General features: G+C 37.7%; 2 protein-coding genes across 2 annotated transcripts in view; both read right to left on the reverse strand.

The window, feature by feature from the left end:
* Positions 1-128: 128 nt before the first annotated feature.
* slc44a4 (solute carrier family 44 member 4) lies at positions 129-17,760 on the reverse strand. The gene is made up of 22 exons (XM_023410140.2): positions 17,538-17,760; positions 12,356-12,404; positions 12,031-12,104; positions 9,372-9,450; positions 9,171-9,270; positions 8,954-9,085; positions 8,772-8,832; positions 8,376-8,493; positions 7,580-7,663; positions 7,122-7,234; positions 6,644-6,766; positions 6,011-6,110; positions 5,637-5,729; positions 5,420-5,522; positions 4,847-5,106; positions 4,085-4,179; positions 3,420-3,523; positions 3,041-3,114; positions 2,485-2,555; positions 1,625-1,719; positions 1,450-1,534; positions 129-1,160 (listed from the first exon to the last, which is right to left on the reverse strand). Exons 1-22 carry the CDS (start codon positions 17,575-17,577, stop codon positions 1,042-1,044), a joined length of 2,172 nt encoding a protein of 723 aa, XP_023265908.1. The 5' UTR covers positions 17,578-17,760; the 3' UTR covers positions 129-1,041.
* A 952-nt stretch (positions 17,761-18,712) lies between these two features.
* ehmt2 (euchromatic histone-lysine N-methyltransferase 2) overlaps positions 18,713-19,673 on the reverse strand; it is a 12,206-nt gene continuing 11,245 nt past the window's right edge. The window contains exon 22 of the mRNA XM_087175098.1: positions 18,713-19,481. Within this exon, the coding sequence (XP_087031224.1) occupies positions 19,264-19,481 (218 nt within the window). The 3' untranslated portion in view covers positions 18,713-19,263. The remainder of the gene's footprint in view (positions 19,482-19,673) is intronic.

The raw sequence follows: 19,673 nt of genomic DNA on the forward strand, positions 1-19,673 counted from the left end.
CTTATGTAGAATGTCCAATTTCAGAATCCTTAATATATTTTTGCCTCTGAATTGCAGTGAAGTAGAGGTATAAAGTAGCAGAAAATGGAAATACATAAGTATGAATGCCTCAGAGCTGTACTTCAGTGTAGTATTGGAGTAAATGTACTTTATTACTACTGCTAGTGGCTACAATCCCCACAAATGGCTTGACAAGTTACCGTGTGTGTTTACATGTAACTCAACATGTCAACGGTCTTCTGCACTACAGCTTGAGCAGGTCTTAAGATCACATGACATGACATTTAACTGTGGAGTCCTGGAAGACAAAAGAAATCAGTCAAACCTGTCTGTAGATAAATATATTATGGAGGGAGGATTTCACACAGTTGCTGGAATATGAATAATCAGGTTAGCTTGCCATAGACAGCTGCTTGTTGTGTCTCTTCAGAGTCTTCAGATCAGATGTGCAATGCAAAGATTAGAAAATTAGGTCATGTGCACTCATATTTACAACTTTATTACACTTTTTCAAATATGATTGAAAATGTTTTATTTATAAAACAACCTTTTTACAAATAGTAAGTAAAATATATAAGTAAGAACTTTTTTTGTTTACATCTGAAGACATTATATATTAAGAGTACTCTATAAAAGATTGTCATTAAAGCCTAAATCTTAGTGGCATTCAAAGCTGTTTAACTGGATTATGTGATGCCTGATAAATCAGTTTAAAATGTCCACAACAGTGTGAACACCAGCTGCATGAACAGAAACAAATATTATTAGCAAAATATTGTCAAGAATTATTTTCAGAAATATATAACATAGGATAGCTCGAAACATGAAAACTTTCACATGCCCAGTCTTTTCTTATGTACAACATATGCACATGCACAATAAAAAAAATAATAATTAAAAAGTGCAAAATCAGCAAATCAGGTCCGGTAAACATATTTAGAAGAAAACGGAGTGTTAAAATGGTAAAACGGAATTTACAAATAGCAAAGATCCTGAAAATCTGTGACATAGTGTTAATGTGATTTCATGAGGTAAAGATCTTCAGTCCTCCCCTCTACCTTTTTTCTTCGCCTTGTTGGATTTATTGAGGATTTTCATGAGGTTTTTGGACATAAAATACGGCTTCTGTAGAGATCCATCATTACGCTCCAAGTCCTCCACTGTGAAAATGAGAGCCACAGTGTGACAGGTCAAGTGATGAAACAGACCATGTGTGTTTGTTTTCTGAGTGTGTGTGTTGTTGTATTATTTAAAATGATCCTTTAAGCGTCTTAGCTTGACATTGACATGTTAAAATGTTGTTAACTAAAGGTTATTTACATTTTCTAAATATTTTCCTTCAAAAATATCAGTTTCCCATGTTGCAGTAGTTACGACTGCTTTACTGTAAATTAAATCTTATTTTACTTGGTATTGCTGTGTAAATGAAATATGGTAAAATGTACTCACAGAAGCAGAGGAAGAGTGTGTCTACACACATGTTGTACACACTGAAGAACCCATGAGCTATGAGGTAGCTACCAAACACCACAGTCTAAAAGAAAACAGAACAATGTAAGACAAAGATATGATTCCGAAAATATTTCAGTTCATCCAATGAACCTAAATGGGATTTATGACTTACAATAATTGGCATCCAGTAGTAGTTAAGTGTTTCGAAGCGGAAGGTGTTGCCTGGTAGCGGAATTCGTCCAGAGAAAAAGAAGAAGGACAATACACCTGGAAAAAAAGATTGAAATTACAGTGTCTCTTATTTCCTGATGCATTACAGTAAACACTAACTGGGCTTCACACATCTTGTTCTATTGTATTCAAATTATTAATATTTGTAATTATTAGAGTTCTCACTCTTACACCTGTGGCATTTAAAACATGATGAACTGGGGGCTGCAAACACAGTGTAAACATGATCAACGAATTCGGGCTAGTGGCTCTGTGAGGTTGTACGTAGACACAGCAGGTCTTTGAGCTAAATGCAGGTATATTGTTTACAATGATCACTATCCTAGTTTAGCTTCTTAGCATGCTAACATTTGGTAATTAGCAGTAAACACAAAGTACAGCTGAGGCTCATGGGAATGTGATTTGGTTTGCAGGTATCTGGTCATAAACCATACCAAAGCAGATACTGGACAAATGAAAATTAAAAAAAATGATGATGATGGCGCTAGATGAAAGGTTTAGGCGTCAACAAAGTCAGTAGGATTCATCCTCTAGGGTCCATGAATGTCTGTACACGACCTCATCACAATCCATATAACAGATGATATATTTCAGTCTGGACCACAGTGGAGGACCAATGGACCAAGTGACCGAACGACTGACCAACACTGGCATCCATAGAGTCATGTGGCTAGCATGGCTAAAAATATTGGTATCGTCATTTAAAAGTATCTGTTGGTCAAACCAAGCTGACAGTTTACAGCATGCTCTGTGGTTAACACAGTCCTCTGTAATTTTCTAACGCCCTGCCGTCATCCTTACCCACTCCTCCAACCACCAGGAGCTTCCCAAAGAACAAGAGCAGATCTGTCACTTTATCGAGCACGACGACCCTGAAGGGACACACGGTCAGAGTCAGAGAAACATGAAACTGTTCACAGAGTCTCTCAAACACATGCAAATACACCCAGTTGGCAGTTTATGAGGCACACCAAACGGTCCTGCACTAAATCCTCCTTTCATGAAGGTTATAATTTTCCCATTTTTTAGAGAGGTGTTGATTCAAGTGTATGACCATTTTGGAGGCTGCATGTTGTGGTGCTGTTGATTTGTATTGTGTTAAACAGCCAAGTGTTACCCCATTTATATCAGTAAGGGTAGGCCAAATAACTGAAACACTCACTTACATTACAAACTGTGTTGTATTGCAACAACATCACAAACTACATCTTCCAAAATGAACACACTATAGGATCGGCACCTCTCTAAAACTGAGTGCATATTCATGCTATAGGCAGGTCATTACACAGACAGTGGAGGCCTACAGTAGTGACAAAACAAATTGTTTTAGCATAGGAAACATGATATCAGCACAAACCTTACAACATTTCTCATGAGCAGCATGAAAGCATTTTTGGCTGAGACGCAGAAGTTTTTCCCATAAATGGCAATCTGTCAAGTAAAGAAGAAATCATCTAGTCTCAGAAAAATCTACATGACATAAACAATATGCATTATATTTTAAAAGAAAAAGTGACAGTTTAATGATAGTAACATGGTATAAATTAATAATGGTGGTAAAATCAAGTGTTGTCATGTTTGTTACATTTTGCTTTGTAAGATTTTAGTGGAGCGAGTAGATAAAGTCATGTTTTTCCTGTGTAATAGTACTTAGGTTTAGGATCATCATTACTTGTGCTACAATAAAATGAAAATAGGATGATCCAAAAATAGAATAATAATATAATTGTGTTCACCATGATGTAAGCGTTCCTGTTGAGAAATTTGATGAACTTCTCCAGACACCAGAGGCAGCACTTCATGCAGCACAATATGAAACGTGCTACTGGATTCTGCGCCTCTGGAGGACAAGAAGTCAAGACAAGTACAATTAGCCTGTTATTTACTTCCAACATTGTCTGATCTAACAACAAAAAAAAAAGACTTTCATCATGTGGGTAGTCTGCACACAATTTCACATTTGTAAAGTAGAACTGTAGGTACAGTACAGCAACAGGAGAGGAAAAAAGTGGGGATGGATCGAAAGCCAAAGAAGTGCACATGTGGTTTGCAATCCATTTGTCAAAACCACTCTACTCTGTCCTGCCATATATATCTGACAGATTTAAGTATGTAAGTAAAGCTTATTTGTATAGCACCTTTCACAGATACAAAGTCACAAACAGCAACGACAAAAAAACAGCACAGGACTTAAAATCAAAGAAATGATAAACAAATGAAGACAGAGATATAAACAAAGTACAGAAGTACTGATCACTAAAGGCTGAACTGACTAAACTTCACTTGAATAAGATCCCAGGATTAAGACTTCATATTTACACTTCAGCACAAGTTACAAAACAAATGAAAAATGTGCAATATGACAATGAGATAAAGTTAAAATGGGGTATGTCAATCTTACCTCTTGTTTTGTGGTCAATGTACTCCAGAATGACCCTTGCTATCTGCACCAGGGTCAGAATCAAAGTACCAAATGCCAGGGAGCCCACATGGTACCTGAAATGTAGAAAAATATAATGTGTCATTGGTGATATGAGAATGTAACTTACAGAAGAATAAATTATAAAATAGCATGTTGATTCATGGCGACAGATCATGCTGTCACAATACAGAGTTAGCAAATCAACAGCAGATCACTTAATTTTAATAATTTACACAAAATTATGCAATAGCAGCAAGTCAATCGAAAGCTCTCTTCTCTCTCTACAAATCAAATCAAGAAACACGGATCAGTCTGTAAAAACAAAGACCATAGCAGCTACACTCTGTATTGTTTAGCTGCTGAGGTCTGCTTCTCCAGGCTGATGTGTAGGTCTCATGTGCCCTCTAGTAGATAGAGAGTGAACTGCAGTGAGCCAGCATGTCCTGTGATTTAACCTCCACTGGAATTATCAAAGAGTTTATGACTTTTAGGTAAAACATTTAAATGGCTACAGGCTGTAAAACACCCAAAGTATGTTTAGTGTCACAGACAGCTTTTTGGCAAATCATCCAAGAAGCAAATATCACTGCAGCCCACACATATAAATTATCAAAGCAGTTTAGATTCTCTGTGTTAACCTCCTGTGCGTGTCCATACTAATCATGTCACTAAGAGAATTAGACAATACAGCTGACACATTCATTTTTGCAGGAATTTAACCGATGTGACAGGAGCTCGTACCTGAGCGAACGCATAAAGCCGCCATACACAGGGAACATGGGGATATCATCTGGTTTCGTGAAGGCCCAGTAGTATGAGGCAAAGGCCCCTGCCAGCGTACACTGCCCCAGAGCAATGACAAAGTTGGCACACCAGAGAAAAGCCACCGCGTTGTAGATCTGCAGATTGAAGAGGTTCCTCTGGAAGAGACCCTCGTCGTTGTATTTGATAAAGATGCAGCTGGCTGAGGGGCATCCTGGGTAATCTGATGAGGTGAAGTTCTGAGAGGAGGTGATAGAAAAATGAATGAGTGCAGGACAAAACAGTTAACAGTGATGGTGGATGAAAGTGTGTTTACAGAGCGTTTCTACAGTATTACTTTAATCCTACTCGTCACTTCTAGATTACAGTGACTGGACAGTCAAACCAAGGCTTTGGTGGCTATTAATTCATTTACAAGAGGAAGCCTCTAGTGTTACTAAACTATAGTTGTGTACTGACAGCTCACAGTAAATTCCTTCTACCAGCTAATTCAATAAAAGCAGAAAATGTGTCAAGTCGAATCTGTTTTATCCTCACGTTCTGTCCACTCACCTGAGGGTCACAGTCCATCGTGCCATTGATACTACTACAACCGCTCATTGTGGAGTTGAGAGCTACCACTCTGTAGATTGGACCTCCTGAAGTGGCTAAGTATCTATACACATTAGTTTAAGAGAAGAACTGACGATAGAAGTGATTGAATAGTGTGCTATTAACAGTCTGCCTATGAATGTATACACACATACTGTACATCAAATTAAAAGGATACAAGGCAGTGGCACCCCAGTAAGCAACACACACCAGCAGGAGGACAAAGGTGATCAGAGGGTACAGCATAGCAGACATCATGTGACTGATTGCCCTGTGAAATATCAACACACTTATCATGAGGTTGTGCTGAGGCCATATGGCATCTTCACAGTAAGATACAAACCAATCCGATGGTACAGTCGTGATAATAACACTGGTTTTCAAGAAATGGCAATGCTGATTATTATTATTGTTGATTCATCTTAACATAATAACCTAGAAAATCCTTCAATTGATTTCCTTTAGGGATTAAGGACATATAAATTAAGATTAGATTAATTAGAAATAAGAAAACCGTGTGGATGGTGCTTCTATTTTAATATCATAACTCACTTGCTGGACTCCTGGATGAGTGCGATGGCTATGAGGATTCTGGTCCGCAGGAAGATGAGGGTCAGGAGGATGATCGCCTCTGCCACAGAAATGATTATCACTGAAGAGGAGGAGAGGAGGAGGAGAATAAGAAAGTGATCAAAAAAAGATGGAAAAAAAAGCTCCAAAGGCTCTGATGCATCCCCCTACAGTTTATACACCCACTACACATTGTACGTACACACACACACACACACACACACACACACACACACCCAGGTACATCTTCCTGCTCTTCCGATATCAACAATGCAGACACAACCTACTCCATACACTAACAACTACTATACCCTGGTATTAGGCCTCAATGTGGAAACATTACAGATACAGCATCTTTGCTCTATTTCAATAATTTATACATTTATTTCTCTCTTTCTCTCCTTTCTGTGTTTTTGCTGTATACTGTAATTTGTCCGTGCACTGAAAAAGATGAAAAAACATGCATGACTTTAATTTCTACTATAGATATATACCTTGTCTTTCATTGTACTGATCTTTTTAATTAATGCATAAACAACAAAAATGATGCTAAAATAGCACATGAGTTGTGCACATTAAGTCAAACTGGATTGAAAGCATTTTAATCAAACTCACAGAATGCCAGCCAGGTCTCTTGGACTTGCAGGTAAACGTTGAAGTTGGTGGTGAAACCAATGTCAGTGATGGTAGCAGAGTTTTTCTTGTGGTTATCATACTCCCAGTAGCAGTGCCATATCCCTGCAAGAGAAACAATCCAACAACTCAGAGGCTTCTACAAAAATTCCTGACTTAAAAAAAATAAATACCCTAAATTATTAATGTCCACCTGTTAATAAGCCTAGTTAAACAAAGGACCAGCAACATAAGAGGAAACTGGCCTGAATCTTCTCTGTCTATATTCACCTAGGCAGGTATCATATCAACATTATTTTGCTCAGCACTGACAGAAATCATTTGTGGTGATGTGAAATGTGGCTGTAAAACAGCATTGCTTTCATGACCAAATTTCTAATAGGGACATTTATTTATCCAGTGTGTAAGATTACAACTATAAAAAGTCTACATTTGGAAAACACTGTTTGCCTTAGTTTACCGTATGCCCCAGCACCCAGGACTCCTATGATGAGCACCCACACCATGACTGGAGCAGTGAATCTCAGCAGCAACAGGAACAGCATACTGACCACCATGGCTATTAGCAGACCACTGAGAGAGGATAGATGGACAGGATGGGGAGGGACAAGTTATGAAGAAAACACAAAAGGAGTGTGTTAATAAATAAGATGAAATATAAAAAACAGAAATGAATGTTTAATGAAGGATGAAGAGTATTATATTGGATCAAAGCGTTGGCCATATGCCACATACAAAAGGTTACTGTACTGTAAAATAAAAAGAGCATAATAACCTGTGACCAAGAAATATGTTGTCCCCACTTCATGATAAAACCAGTAGCTCAATTCTATATTCAATACAATCCCCTAATTTTTTATATCTGTATGTTTGCCAGTAGGTGGCAGTGTGAGGTATAGTTCTGCAAGGGCAACTCACAGGAGGATCCACGGCCATGATGACGCAAAATCCTCAAAGATTCGGACACCAATATCTCTGGCATTGAAGCCATTCACAATGTCCCTAATGAGAGACGAAAGCAGAGACAACCTGTGTTAGTGATAGTTCTCCTTTCAAACAGTAGAAGTGAAAAGCAAAGGGTCAGGTAAAACAAATGCACTTAAGAATATGTTTATAAAACAAACAAACAAACAAACAATGGCAACAGATTCCATATAAAAAATGAAGCCTGTTGGAAGTTACTAAAAGTAATGTAGTGTTAAAGAAAAGATGAGTCAAATACTAGTTTCAATGATCATCAAACACTAAACAGCAACTACTATAGGAATTTTGGTCTTTAAGAAATAACTTTCTCTCCACTACATTTCTAATGACACACAAATAAAGCAAGGCAGAGCTGAATTACATAACCCCAGACAGAGAGAGAGAGAGAGAGAGAGAGAGAGAGATAGATAGAGAGAGAGAGAGAGAGAAAAATAAGTTTATCCTGCAGATTCTAAGAAAACTACACATTAATGCTCCAACACTGCAAGTCCGACATCGCAGGCCACTGTGTTTAACTGAGTTATACACAGATACAACAGCGACTACAATCAGCTGCTAAAGTATGAGTCAACACAATAACTCACTCATCCAATGACTCTGTGCTGGTGATGAAGAGGAGAAACAAACAGGGTTATTAAAATGTGTGTGTATGTTTTGTATATCTGGAAGAGCAAAAGTTATGGGTTTAAAAATCAATATAATGATGAGGTCTGAATCCACTGTAGCTTACCCAGTGCCATACTTGATGATGTTGATGGTGTCGTTGGCTGAGGAGGGTAAACCTTGAATGCTGGATAAGTTTGAAGGGTCCCCCAGCGCTGTGATATCAGGCAAACATCTTCCCAGCACTAAGATCAGAAAAAAGAATCAAATCAAATTAGCTTGAAATTGATACAATTATAATTTATCTCTGGATTCCTAATTTACTTTGCATCACAAGCCGTCCATTGAATATACATGTAAATACACAAAAAGCAGTGGTTCAGATCCTGTTTATCAGCAGTTGAACCCACACTAATCTTAAATAAGCAGCTGCATTAAACTCATAACCAGCCTTTACTACAGAACCAACGTAGACCGAAATGAAAATAAATACAATTCAGTGCGTATGAGCAATTCCACTTACCAGAGATCGTAGGGACGTGGAAGAAAGGACACAGCTCCTTGTCCACGATTTGTTGAACAGTCTGGAAAAGATTTCACATGTGATTGGAGAAGGTACCAGGTTAGTTTTACTGGCTGGAATAAAGACAAACTGATTCAGCTTTAGGCACTTAAACACACAAATGGCAGCATAATGAAAATTACCAGATCAGTATTTGCCAGGTCTATGGATGGCACACAGAGGCTTTGATTGAAAGTATCTGCTGGTTTAGAGCCTGGTAAATATGACTCTGACCCGACACCCCAGAATGTAGAAGGACATTTTTCCACGCACACCTGAGGGTAGTGAAAAAAAGATAACAATTTCTGCCACACTGGGAAAAGTACAATGTTCAGCAAAATTAAAAATAAAATCCTGTACCTGTGTGGTTGGACACTGTAAACCATTAAGAGCAGATGCCATAACATTAATAGATGTGGCACATTTGAGGATGTTAAAGTACAACAAATTCGGTCTGTTTCTGAAAGAGGGAAGACAGAAAGAAAGAGTTTTTATCATTCAATGCCGTATTTATTATATGCAATACATGTTAAAAAAATGAAACAACAAGAAAGAAATTACTTATTTGGTCCAGTGCCACAGAACCATCCAGTTGAGTTTCTGGGATAAAGAACATGCCGCGGATCACCATAGAGCCAAGCTGATAAGAAAAAAACAGAGATGGAGATAAGAAGAACAGAATAAAAGCCAATGACGTAAAAGATAATGAAAAATTAGTCACACTCCATTTAGTTACTTCTGTTTGGCACTGACAGACTTCTGCACGAGGGCATGTTTTTACTGAGCACAAAAACTGCACCTTTATTTCATTTGTACGTACGAACATATTACTTCTTTAGCAGAACTATATGTATGTATTTCTGGTCTATCATTGTTTTTGTCTATTTGTATTTTATTTTCATCTCACGTATTTCATTTAATTCTATCATTTTTCTAATGTGATTATATATTAGCATTTTACAACAGTAAATTTTTTATTACTATACTTAATCAACATGATATCCAAAGATTTAACTAGTCTAATATGCATATCGTGATGCAAATTAACATTTTTGTTGACACTTGTCAAAATAAGTATGTGATAAAAACATCTGCTTTGTCAATATAGCTAAAACCTATTCAGATGAAATATTTTGGTATATTACTGGAACTTCACAAATTAAAATAACAACATCTCATTCCAACCACAGGAGGGCACAAAAAGTCTATCTGACAGGTGGCACCTTAAAGTTTGACAACATCTCTCGTTTCTATGTAATTTGGTTTGTTTACTCGTATTGTAAGTTGCTGTGGACACATGCAACAAATTAATGTAATATAATGCAAAATGTCTTGTAATGGACAAGCTAGAGCTGGCAAATTTATCCACTCCTTCCACATATAATTTATCAGCATAATATTTTGTTAATGAGGAATAATCCAGTCCCTACTGTTTCAGCAATGGCCAGTAGATTTCTCCTCTTAACCACAGCAACCAGTGGTTTTGAACTACCTCCAATGGAGGAAATGGCTGATAATTTCAGACACACTCAGCCACTGACACACGAGGTGACTGCATCGCCTATCAGGCCTCTCTGTTGACTCTAGATAAGGGCAGGGGTGCCGAGTGTTGGAATGATTTTGATGACATGGCAATAGAAACCTATTTGAACACCATACACAGTGATAAATGATTAAATCAATTAAAGACAAAATTTAAGAAACTTTTTTGGAACCTGTGATTTACTTAATGTGTAAAATTGACACTTTCCCCCCCCAAAGTATAGTGATTGGAGAATTGCAGATAGATTCAGAGAAGGGCAGGTGAGAAAATAGTTGCAAACTTTTAAAAATAAACATTAACTGCACTAAATAATCGCAAGCTGAAGCTGTGTATGTAAGGTATACAGAAATAGTGGAATAGCACTACAAAGGGAGTGAATATAACATACAAACAATATTAAACTGAGGGATTTGAGGTAGTGACTGACAAGCAATGGAGGGATTGAGTGAGTCATAGTGTAAGGTCGAAGGAACACACAGACCAGCTCTGTTTGAGGTTTTGATGGAGCAGCCTTATTGTGAAACTCTGTGAGTTGTGCTTGGCTGCTTTGCTAGTCCGGTTCTTGAGTATATAACAAGTCACTGAAATCTGTTCTGCTACTCTAGTGTTATTTTGATCATCTGCTGAGACTTTATATACAGGTTTTCTGGTACGGTAATCTTCCATTCACTAATTTCTGTACAGTAAACATGAAGCTACAACCAAAAGCTGGTTAGCTTATTTTAGCAAGAAGACTTGGATTGAGGGGAGACAGCCTGGTTTAGTCCATTGGTAACCAAATCTGCCTTCCAGCCCCTCTAAGACCTGGCTCTGCCCAACTCTCATTCATCAGAATCCAGCCTGTCCGGGGCCACAGTGGGGGTGCCAAGACAGAGGGCTCTGCCAATACAACGCAGGGTTGTCCGGCATGAAATTTGAGCATCTGTCAACTTTTGCTGCAATACAAATCAACATTGTCCAGCAAGAAGCTGTACTGGCCAATCACATACACATAAGACCACATTCTTGATGGATTACTCTCAATGTTTACCTAGCAGTGGTTGTGACAAAAGATAAAATAGTTGAGGATTTCCTGGACTGTATTTAGTTAGTTAGTTACTAATGCAGTTCCTTGCACCTTTAACACAGGGCTGTTTTCAGTCTGAATCCCACCTAAAGCTCACAAATGAACATGTTATATCTCCTTTGTTTAATCAGTGCAAAGAAACCCCAAAGCGATACTTCCTGGAGTCTTGTCATCACCATCCAGGAAGTCACTGCTCCTGACCAAGTTATAGTCCCATACAATTTTTTAATAGTGTGCAAATTAGCAAGCTTTAAAAGTTACAGCATTTTCATACCGTTGGACAGAACCAGGCCAGGCCAGGCTAGCTGTGCTAAGCTAAGCTAAGCTAACCAACTGCTAGACATAGCTTCATACTGAATGGATAGACATGACAGTGGTATGGATTCTCTCATCTGACTCTGGGCAAGAAAGCGTCCCTTTATAACAGGCAGCAGAGGAAAGAGAGAGAGAGTGAAGAAACGAAAAAGTGATAGAAGTAAACATAAGAACATTACATTGCAGATGTAACTAGTGGAACAAATAAGAAGGGCTCAGAGACAAGAACGTGAAAACAATAGCTGATCATGAGAAAGATTCAAAGTCCTGTGTTGATGTTGGCAGGTTACTCTCACCTAAAATCCCGACTGCTATGTAGCCGAGGATAACTGCCATAAACAGGATACAGCAGATTATATCAGTGCATCCTCTGATGAAAGAAAAGAGAGACAGCAACAAGTGGAAGTGAGTTGGTTGAGCTTTGCATTGAAGTTTGCCTTGGGGTGACAAATGTGATTCCAGCAGTCAACAGAAACACAGCAAACGCAATGTCAGCTTTGCAAACACAAAGACTCACAGAGCACATCAGAAACCCCACAGCTACACTGAGGATTTGGGAGATTAAAGAAGACTAGCTGGTGGGCTCAACCAACTAGCCATTAGCCAGTGAGACAGATTCACCTTTTCTTAATGGGTCCATTGAAGGTTGGGTCAAACTGAGCAGGTTCTCCTGGGAAAAAAAAAAAAAAAAAAGTTTATTCAGTCTTACAAATGGCTTTTAATGTCACCCATACAATGACCTTTACTGACGAATGGTGCGTCATGTAACATTAAGCAATTTCCTTGTTTGCGTTTTCAGACGTATTATCAAGGACACATTATTTAATACCTGGCTTTGTCTTGGGACCTACTTTTCCTGCAACTCCAAATCAAGGAAATGCCTTGTTGATTAAATCTGTGTACTGTAAAAGCAGAAACATGGGGAAGGTGCTGTGCATACAAAGACTGTACGGACTGTACCAACTATTTAAATTTTGATGAGTGCTTCCTTTAGACAGTGTTCATTTGTGTGTGCCTACGCGTCCCTAAAAGACAGGGTGCTGCTGTTTCTAAGCAATAAGCAGTCTTGTTGTGTCCTCTTATTTGAGTTAATGAATTACAGTTCAACTGAATGACAAAAAAGTGTTAGATTAGAGAAGGAATCTTATAACTTTATGGGTTGGCTGCTCACATGAGCTTTACTATATAATTACTATGACAGAGGTGAGTATATTACAGGAAGGAAAGGTCTCAGTGTTGTTTCCTGGAACAGAGAGAAAGACTGCAATCCTACCAACAAACAATGAAATCCAGTAGGTGTCTTTTATCTCACACAACAAGTCTCTTCCATACTAACTAAAGAGAAGTTAGTTCATGTTAGTTACTTTACATGCAATCACAGTGGAGAGAGTAAAGAGAACAGGAATGTGAGTTGAGGGGCAGCATTACACCTAGTACCTCAGGGTTATTTGTATGAAATTTGAATTCAAAGTACAGCTTTCAGAAGAGGAGGAGTCACAGACATTTCACCTATTTTAAGGGGCAAATGGACAACCGGAAAACTTGTTTGAGAACATCCCAAACTGAAAACATTCCTATGGTGAGAATCACATATATGAGGCTCAACCAGTCTCCACTGCATTATCCTGTCAGGCAGGAAAAACACAACAGGCTGCTTGGAGCATCATCCTTATAGGATATCAATAAAAACAAAACAAACAATAGTTAGTCTTTCTAATCCACATCCACACACGTTTTGATTAACAACTCTCTTGTTTCTGTGGAGCTTGGTTTGAATGCACTTATTGTAAATCTGTCACATTAATGTACTTTAAAATGAGTGGTTAAAAGATGGAAAATTCCTTGACTAATAATACTGTTTCTAAAATATATTTAGTGGTATAATATTGTAATAATGGGCAATAAATCCACTCCTTAATGTAAACTAATGGTGGTAGAAGTTTTGTGAGGATGAGTCTGACTGGCCTAATGGCTCCTCAGTGCAATCTGATGAAAAGCCTGCAGGTGTTCACTGTTATATTTATTTGTCAGATTCCCATCTGTCAAATGTTCATTTGATTGGTCCCCTGGGATGTAAATGTTGCCAAGCAGCTCACTAATGATAATCATTTCTCATTGAAGCTCAAGCAAAACTATCTCCACTGGCTGTAATTTGAATAGGAGCAAATGGAGACTGTGTCAACACTGCCAGCAGACTCTCACATCAGGACTTCTGAGTAGGATGCAAATCTTCAAACAGGATGCAGCAAGTCAGTAGCTATTCATTCGGCACCAAGACTGGCACAGTCCCAGATTCAGTCTGATAAATAAATGTTACACCAAAAAACTGAACACACACATTCTATTTCTTTTACCAAGCTCAAGAAAATATTAGAAACTACTTCCATAGAGCACTGGTACAGTAAAAACAATAGAAGTGGCGTGTGGAGTAAGTGAGGTGATCTCTACTTTCGACAAAATAATATGATAAAGTAATAACTGATACTTATCATATGCATCTATAACAGGTGTGTGAATACCAATGGAGAACCTCACAAGAAAACACACATATCAAATTACACTTCTCACCAGCTGTTTCCTAAACCTTCATTTGTGGAACACTAAGAAAATGACTCAAGTTGTGATATAAAATATTCTCAGCAAAGGAACCTGTTCATCGGCCTCATGTAATGCCACCAGTGTCAGATTTCAGTTCTGCTAGGATACTGCTGTGTTCAGACTGAATGACAACATGGAAAACTGTTCACTGTGCTACACACATAAAAGACTCCTCTGTATCTATGCTCTCGTAAAAAGCTTAAAGAAAAGGGGATTTGTAAAAATCCAACTAGTCGATGTTTGTGAGGGTCATCTGATGACCTTGGCTGAAGAGGAGTGACGCAGAGGGAATGGCTCTCTAATTAGATTTTTTTTTGTTTGTCAGAGTAACAGGTCATTTGACTGAAAGGACAAGTAATCTGAATGAAAATTGTGCGGACTGTGTTTATGGACAAACCTCACCCTAACCTATCTGTCTGTAAAAAATGACAACCTGGTTAATGAGTACCCCTAACTATACACAGAGGACTAGAAAGAAAAAGAGTCAAAATTACAACTTACAGACTTCCATTTAAAGGGTGATTGATTTGATTCTTGAAACTGTTTTGTGACTCCTGACGACATTTATGTTCAAACATGTCAATAGCCATGACCGCAGCGGAAAGGATTTCTTATTGTTATAAACCTTCAAAGATAACATGGAAGGTAGGGGTGCAACTAATAAACTAATTAGCTAACTACTAACTGACTAACTATTTTCATTGTCTATCGAACAATTATTATACAATTATACATCATGTAATGTGTAAAATGTCAAACCAAAAGCCACAAAACTTAAAGATTTAGCTTATTAGCACATATGACTGTGAGGATCAAATCCTCACATTTGAGAAGCAAGAACCTGGAAGTGTTTGGTATTTTTTTTCAACATCTGATGGCTAATTATTGACAGCTACTTGTTCACCAAATACTGATCCATTTTCTGTCAAACAACAAATCAATTAACTGTTTCAGCTACAGAGAGTGTTCATTTAGTCAGTAAGATGGCCACCACTTTTCAACCAAATATAAACATTTTATAGATTAAATATTGTTTATGATTGATTAACTTTAAACCTCTTTCAAAAACAGCTATACAGCACTGTTCACACTTGCTTTATACATTAGCCATATTAACTAGCTTGTCTTTTAAAATCAACTTTTCCCCTGTTGCCTCAAGCAGCTTTAACTAATGTTGTGGTCAATGATTTGCAGCAACAACCACAACCTCACTCAATTCCTCACACTAAGAGTCTACACACACACATAATGAAAAGCAGTGTGTTCTTAATGTGTAACAAACACAATTAACCCTGACATATTTTACAACACAATGACCAAACCTCTCTTATGGTAATGAATCAGGAAGCCTCGTTATTTTTCAAAAGTCTTTCTACTTCCTCATGACAGCTGGCACAACAGTAGAGAGGTAAACAGAACAATAGTAAACATGGAGATTTGTTTCAGGGGAACATGAACTTACATAAAACAGAGGTTCAGTTGTCACAGTTGGGCCGCGATTAGTGAACTGTCAGCTCAGACACTTGTGATCAGCTCTCCTGTCATCACCCTGTTCTCTGGTGTTATTATAAGTTATTTGAGGAGGCATGAAATCCAATTGGATATTTACTTCCAGGGAGGGTTTGCTTGTTGTAGCTTTGCAAAACCTCCCAGACTGTCAATAGACTTGTGACTCCATTGATGCATCAAATACCACTGACAGTAAACAGACTGTGCTGTACACATGGCAGAAAAATAGCACAGCACTAGCCATTCATATAACCATGGCTGCAGAGGCAATATTACAGCTGATTAGCTGATTGACAGAACTAATGACAACAACTATATTGGTGATCAAATGAGGATTCCCTGCTGGTTTTGTGTGATTGTAAAATGAATACCTTTCAAAATTTACTTTTCACATGCTGTTGGTTGGACAGCTTGGTGACATCTTCAAATGTTTATAACCCAAACATATTATTACTATTAGAGAAAACAGAAACTAGAAATATTCACATCTGAGAAGCCAAAAACCAAAACAAAATTGACATATTTTCCAAAAAAAAGTTACTAAAAACGATGAATCAATATCAAAATAGCTCAAAATCAACCTTTATCATCTTCTATCACTGTCACTGTCTTGTTTTAGTATCTTGTTTTAGATAAAATCAATAACGGTATGCAATCTTCCTGTCTAATCTAACATTAAAATTCTGTGAATAAATCAGCAGTTCATTTTCTGTATAGCTAAAAAAGTACATACTTTAATTGTCCTCTTACCAAGAAAAACAACTTGGCAGGTGATTCCAATCACCAAAACAGATGCAGTCTCTCTGTCTACGAGATAGTGATTATGACTAGCTGGCTGCCACAACCAGGTGTTTTTTATTGTATAATTATTTTAGCCTGCACAGTAAAGTGGTTAATTTAAAGCAGTGGTTCCTGATTTTTCTGATTTGTGACCCCTCATCACAAGTTATGGCCTAACTTTGGTAATTAATCAGTGTTTTTTTCCTTCCCAGATTTGTCTTATTTTTTTAGAACCCTGAATAAGTAAAAGTATCTTATATTTTAAGAAGAAATGTATCTTGCGACCCACTGTGGGGTCTCGATCCCCAAGTTGGAAACCACATATTTTACAATATTTGTTGTATTTTTAACTTCCTGAGATTAATTTGTATCCAACAACAAACTGTCTGTTTATTCCAAGCATTTCCTTTTTAGGTCAAGTATCTCGGATGTTTTGACCCACCTATAATTGTAACATCATTTGATAACTAAGCTGTTTGTAAATCATTAAACCATGTTAAATGATGTTGCCACACCTTTAGACTTAGTGAAAGATTTCTTCCTTGAAGGTCACATTTTACTCATTTAGGCTGCTGTAACGTTAACCACAGTAGCTGAGTTTAACTTTCGACCAAACAAACACACTAGATTTGCCCATTAGCCTACATACGAAATTTATGAAATGCTCTGCTGTTAAATTGCTGTTAGCCAACACCATGCACGTCAAAGTAATACGTTAATCATGAAAGTCATTTCATCTTAATTACAAACTTTTCTTGCAACCCAAAATTTGGGGAGAACCCAGTATGAGACATGACAATTAAGTGAACCAAAAGTTGTTAAAAGTTGGTTTGTTTGCTAGATGTGTTGTTATGTTTCACCATCAGAGCGCGGGTCCACTGAGGGAAACCGAATTTAACGGGTGATGTCAACTCACCGTACTCGGAGTTCGGATTTGTCTCCTGTTTTTTTCCCATTTTCCGCCTTCACCTCCACTTTTTTTCTCCTTCTTTTTCTAAAACACGACCTCCTTTTCCAACAGTTAACGTAAAAACTTCACAAACAAACCCCTAAAATCGCATTTAAAACGAGCTCCGCGTCTGACTGAACATGGTAACTAAGTGAGGAAATCTTTCTCTTCCTGGCAGATGTAACTAGGCAGTGACGACACAAACGCACCTGTTGAGGGATGCGCACCTGCACAGCCTGTCAAAGATTGTTTATTAGCAAGAGGAATCACTCGTGATATAATCATATAACCGGCTACAAAGCAGGAGCGAAGAACCAAAGGATAGTTGCTCAACAGTGGTGGAGAAAGTACTTTATTTAAATAAAAGTAGAGTAGAGAAAAAATAATCTGCAAATCCTGCAATCAAAATTCCTCCTGAGTAAAGGTGCATAAGCAGTACCAGAGAGATGTACTTACAGTATCAAAAGTAAAACTACTCATGTTGGAGAGTGGCCCCTTTCTGAGCATTGTGATGTGTCCATATGAAACTTGGTTTGATTGCTGCATTCATCCCTCCAGTTCATACTGATCCAATACTAACATGCTCCCAATGCAAGTGATGACAGAAGAGTCCAATGCCCTCCTAAGTAAAAACGTATGAAAATGTTTAAGTTAAGACAGCCTCCAGCATTAGTCAGATTAAGTAGATATCTCCCACAATTACAACCTTTTTAGTGCAAAACCCTTCTCTATTTTATTTTTTGAAAATTAACAGTGGTGGAATGACTAGGAAATATTTTATGTACAGAAACATTGGCAGAGTGAGACCTCTTCCTTTCATTTCATCTCATCTCATCTCTGCTTGTGCCCAGTGCAGCATCCTGCCCCCATCTCTCCTCAAGCTTTGCATTGTGAACTGTAGATGCCCCCTAGTGATAAAACAATATAATATAATAACACCAGCAGATAACACTCTTGATGATCTCTGCCTGGTATCTGCAAAACAAACTTGATCTAAATCTAAATGCTGCACATATAAGGTAACTTTAAATGTCATTAAAAGTGTTTGGCTGCTGTTTTTAAAAGAAAAGAAGAGCTGTCAGTCACATCCTGTTGTAAACCAGTGAACACAGATTTAAAATGAAAAAAAAAATTACACTTGATACAAGAGCCCAAAGACCAACTCATGAGCTAATTTATTACACTAAATGTGACAAAGAAGACAATATGTATAAAAATAAAGAAAATAAGGCTAACACAATCATCCAAAAACAACACTATCCCTCAGGTCCGTATGAAGTCCAGTATGGGCTAGAGGCTGACCCATTACTGTACTGCGTTAAAATGCATTGTGTTTGTTGGCACAACAGAAAATACATGAATATATACGACTGTTATATGATGGCAGATTCCTAATGCACAAACTTCATGTGTCAAGGCAAAAGTTCAGAGTGAGATACAGTAAAAATACTGTACATACAGAATCACAAGACATCCTCTTTTCTTCAAACATAATACACACAACATTTAAAAATGTTAAGGCCCATGTCCTCAAATAAAAAAAAAAAAATAAAAAAAAATCACAAGTAGAAAAAACAGCACCAAACATCAAACAGAACTTTATACATGAAAAAACCTTCAAGGTGTATTTCCACTGCCAATGTGCGTATGTAAAACTGAAGAGGTTTATCCAAAGGCCCCATGGGTAAGTGTTTTAAGAGTTTCCTAGCATGGCTATCCCACAGTCAGCTCCTGATTCTGGGCAGGCCTCCAGCCGAGCCAGCCTGCTTTGCTCCAATGCGATGGCCTCGGCCGAGTGTTTGCATTTCTCTGATCCACACTGACAGGTGAAATACTTGCTCTTAATGTCCCAAAACCGGTCTCCATAGTCAAACCTAATGAAACAGACAGGACCAGTCAACTCAGATGGGACTTTGGGTTAAATATGTTAGTAACAAATAAAACCTTGAATGCTCAAAGACTACAAAAATGACTGCAAGAAAAAAAAAAAAAAAAAAAAAAAAAAAAAAAAAAAAAAAAAAAAAAAAAAAAGGATGGACATGGAAGAAATCACAGAAAGGCAGCTGGGACGATGTAAAGAAAGAAAATGAAGAAATAATATAA

The sequence above is a fragment of the Seriola lalandi genome, unplaced genomic scaffold, assembly GCF_002814215.2.
Source record: "Seriola lalandi dorsalis isolate HSWRI2012SDOR001 ecotype SW California unplaced genomic scaffold, Sedor1 jcf7180002054414, whole genome shotgun sequence".
In the NCBI taxonomy this organism is placed as follows: domain Eukaryota; kingdom Metazoa; phylum Chordata; class Actinopteri; order Carangiformes; family Carangidae; genus Seriola; species Seriola lalandi.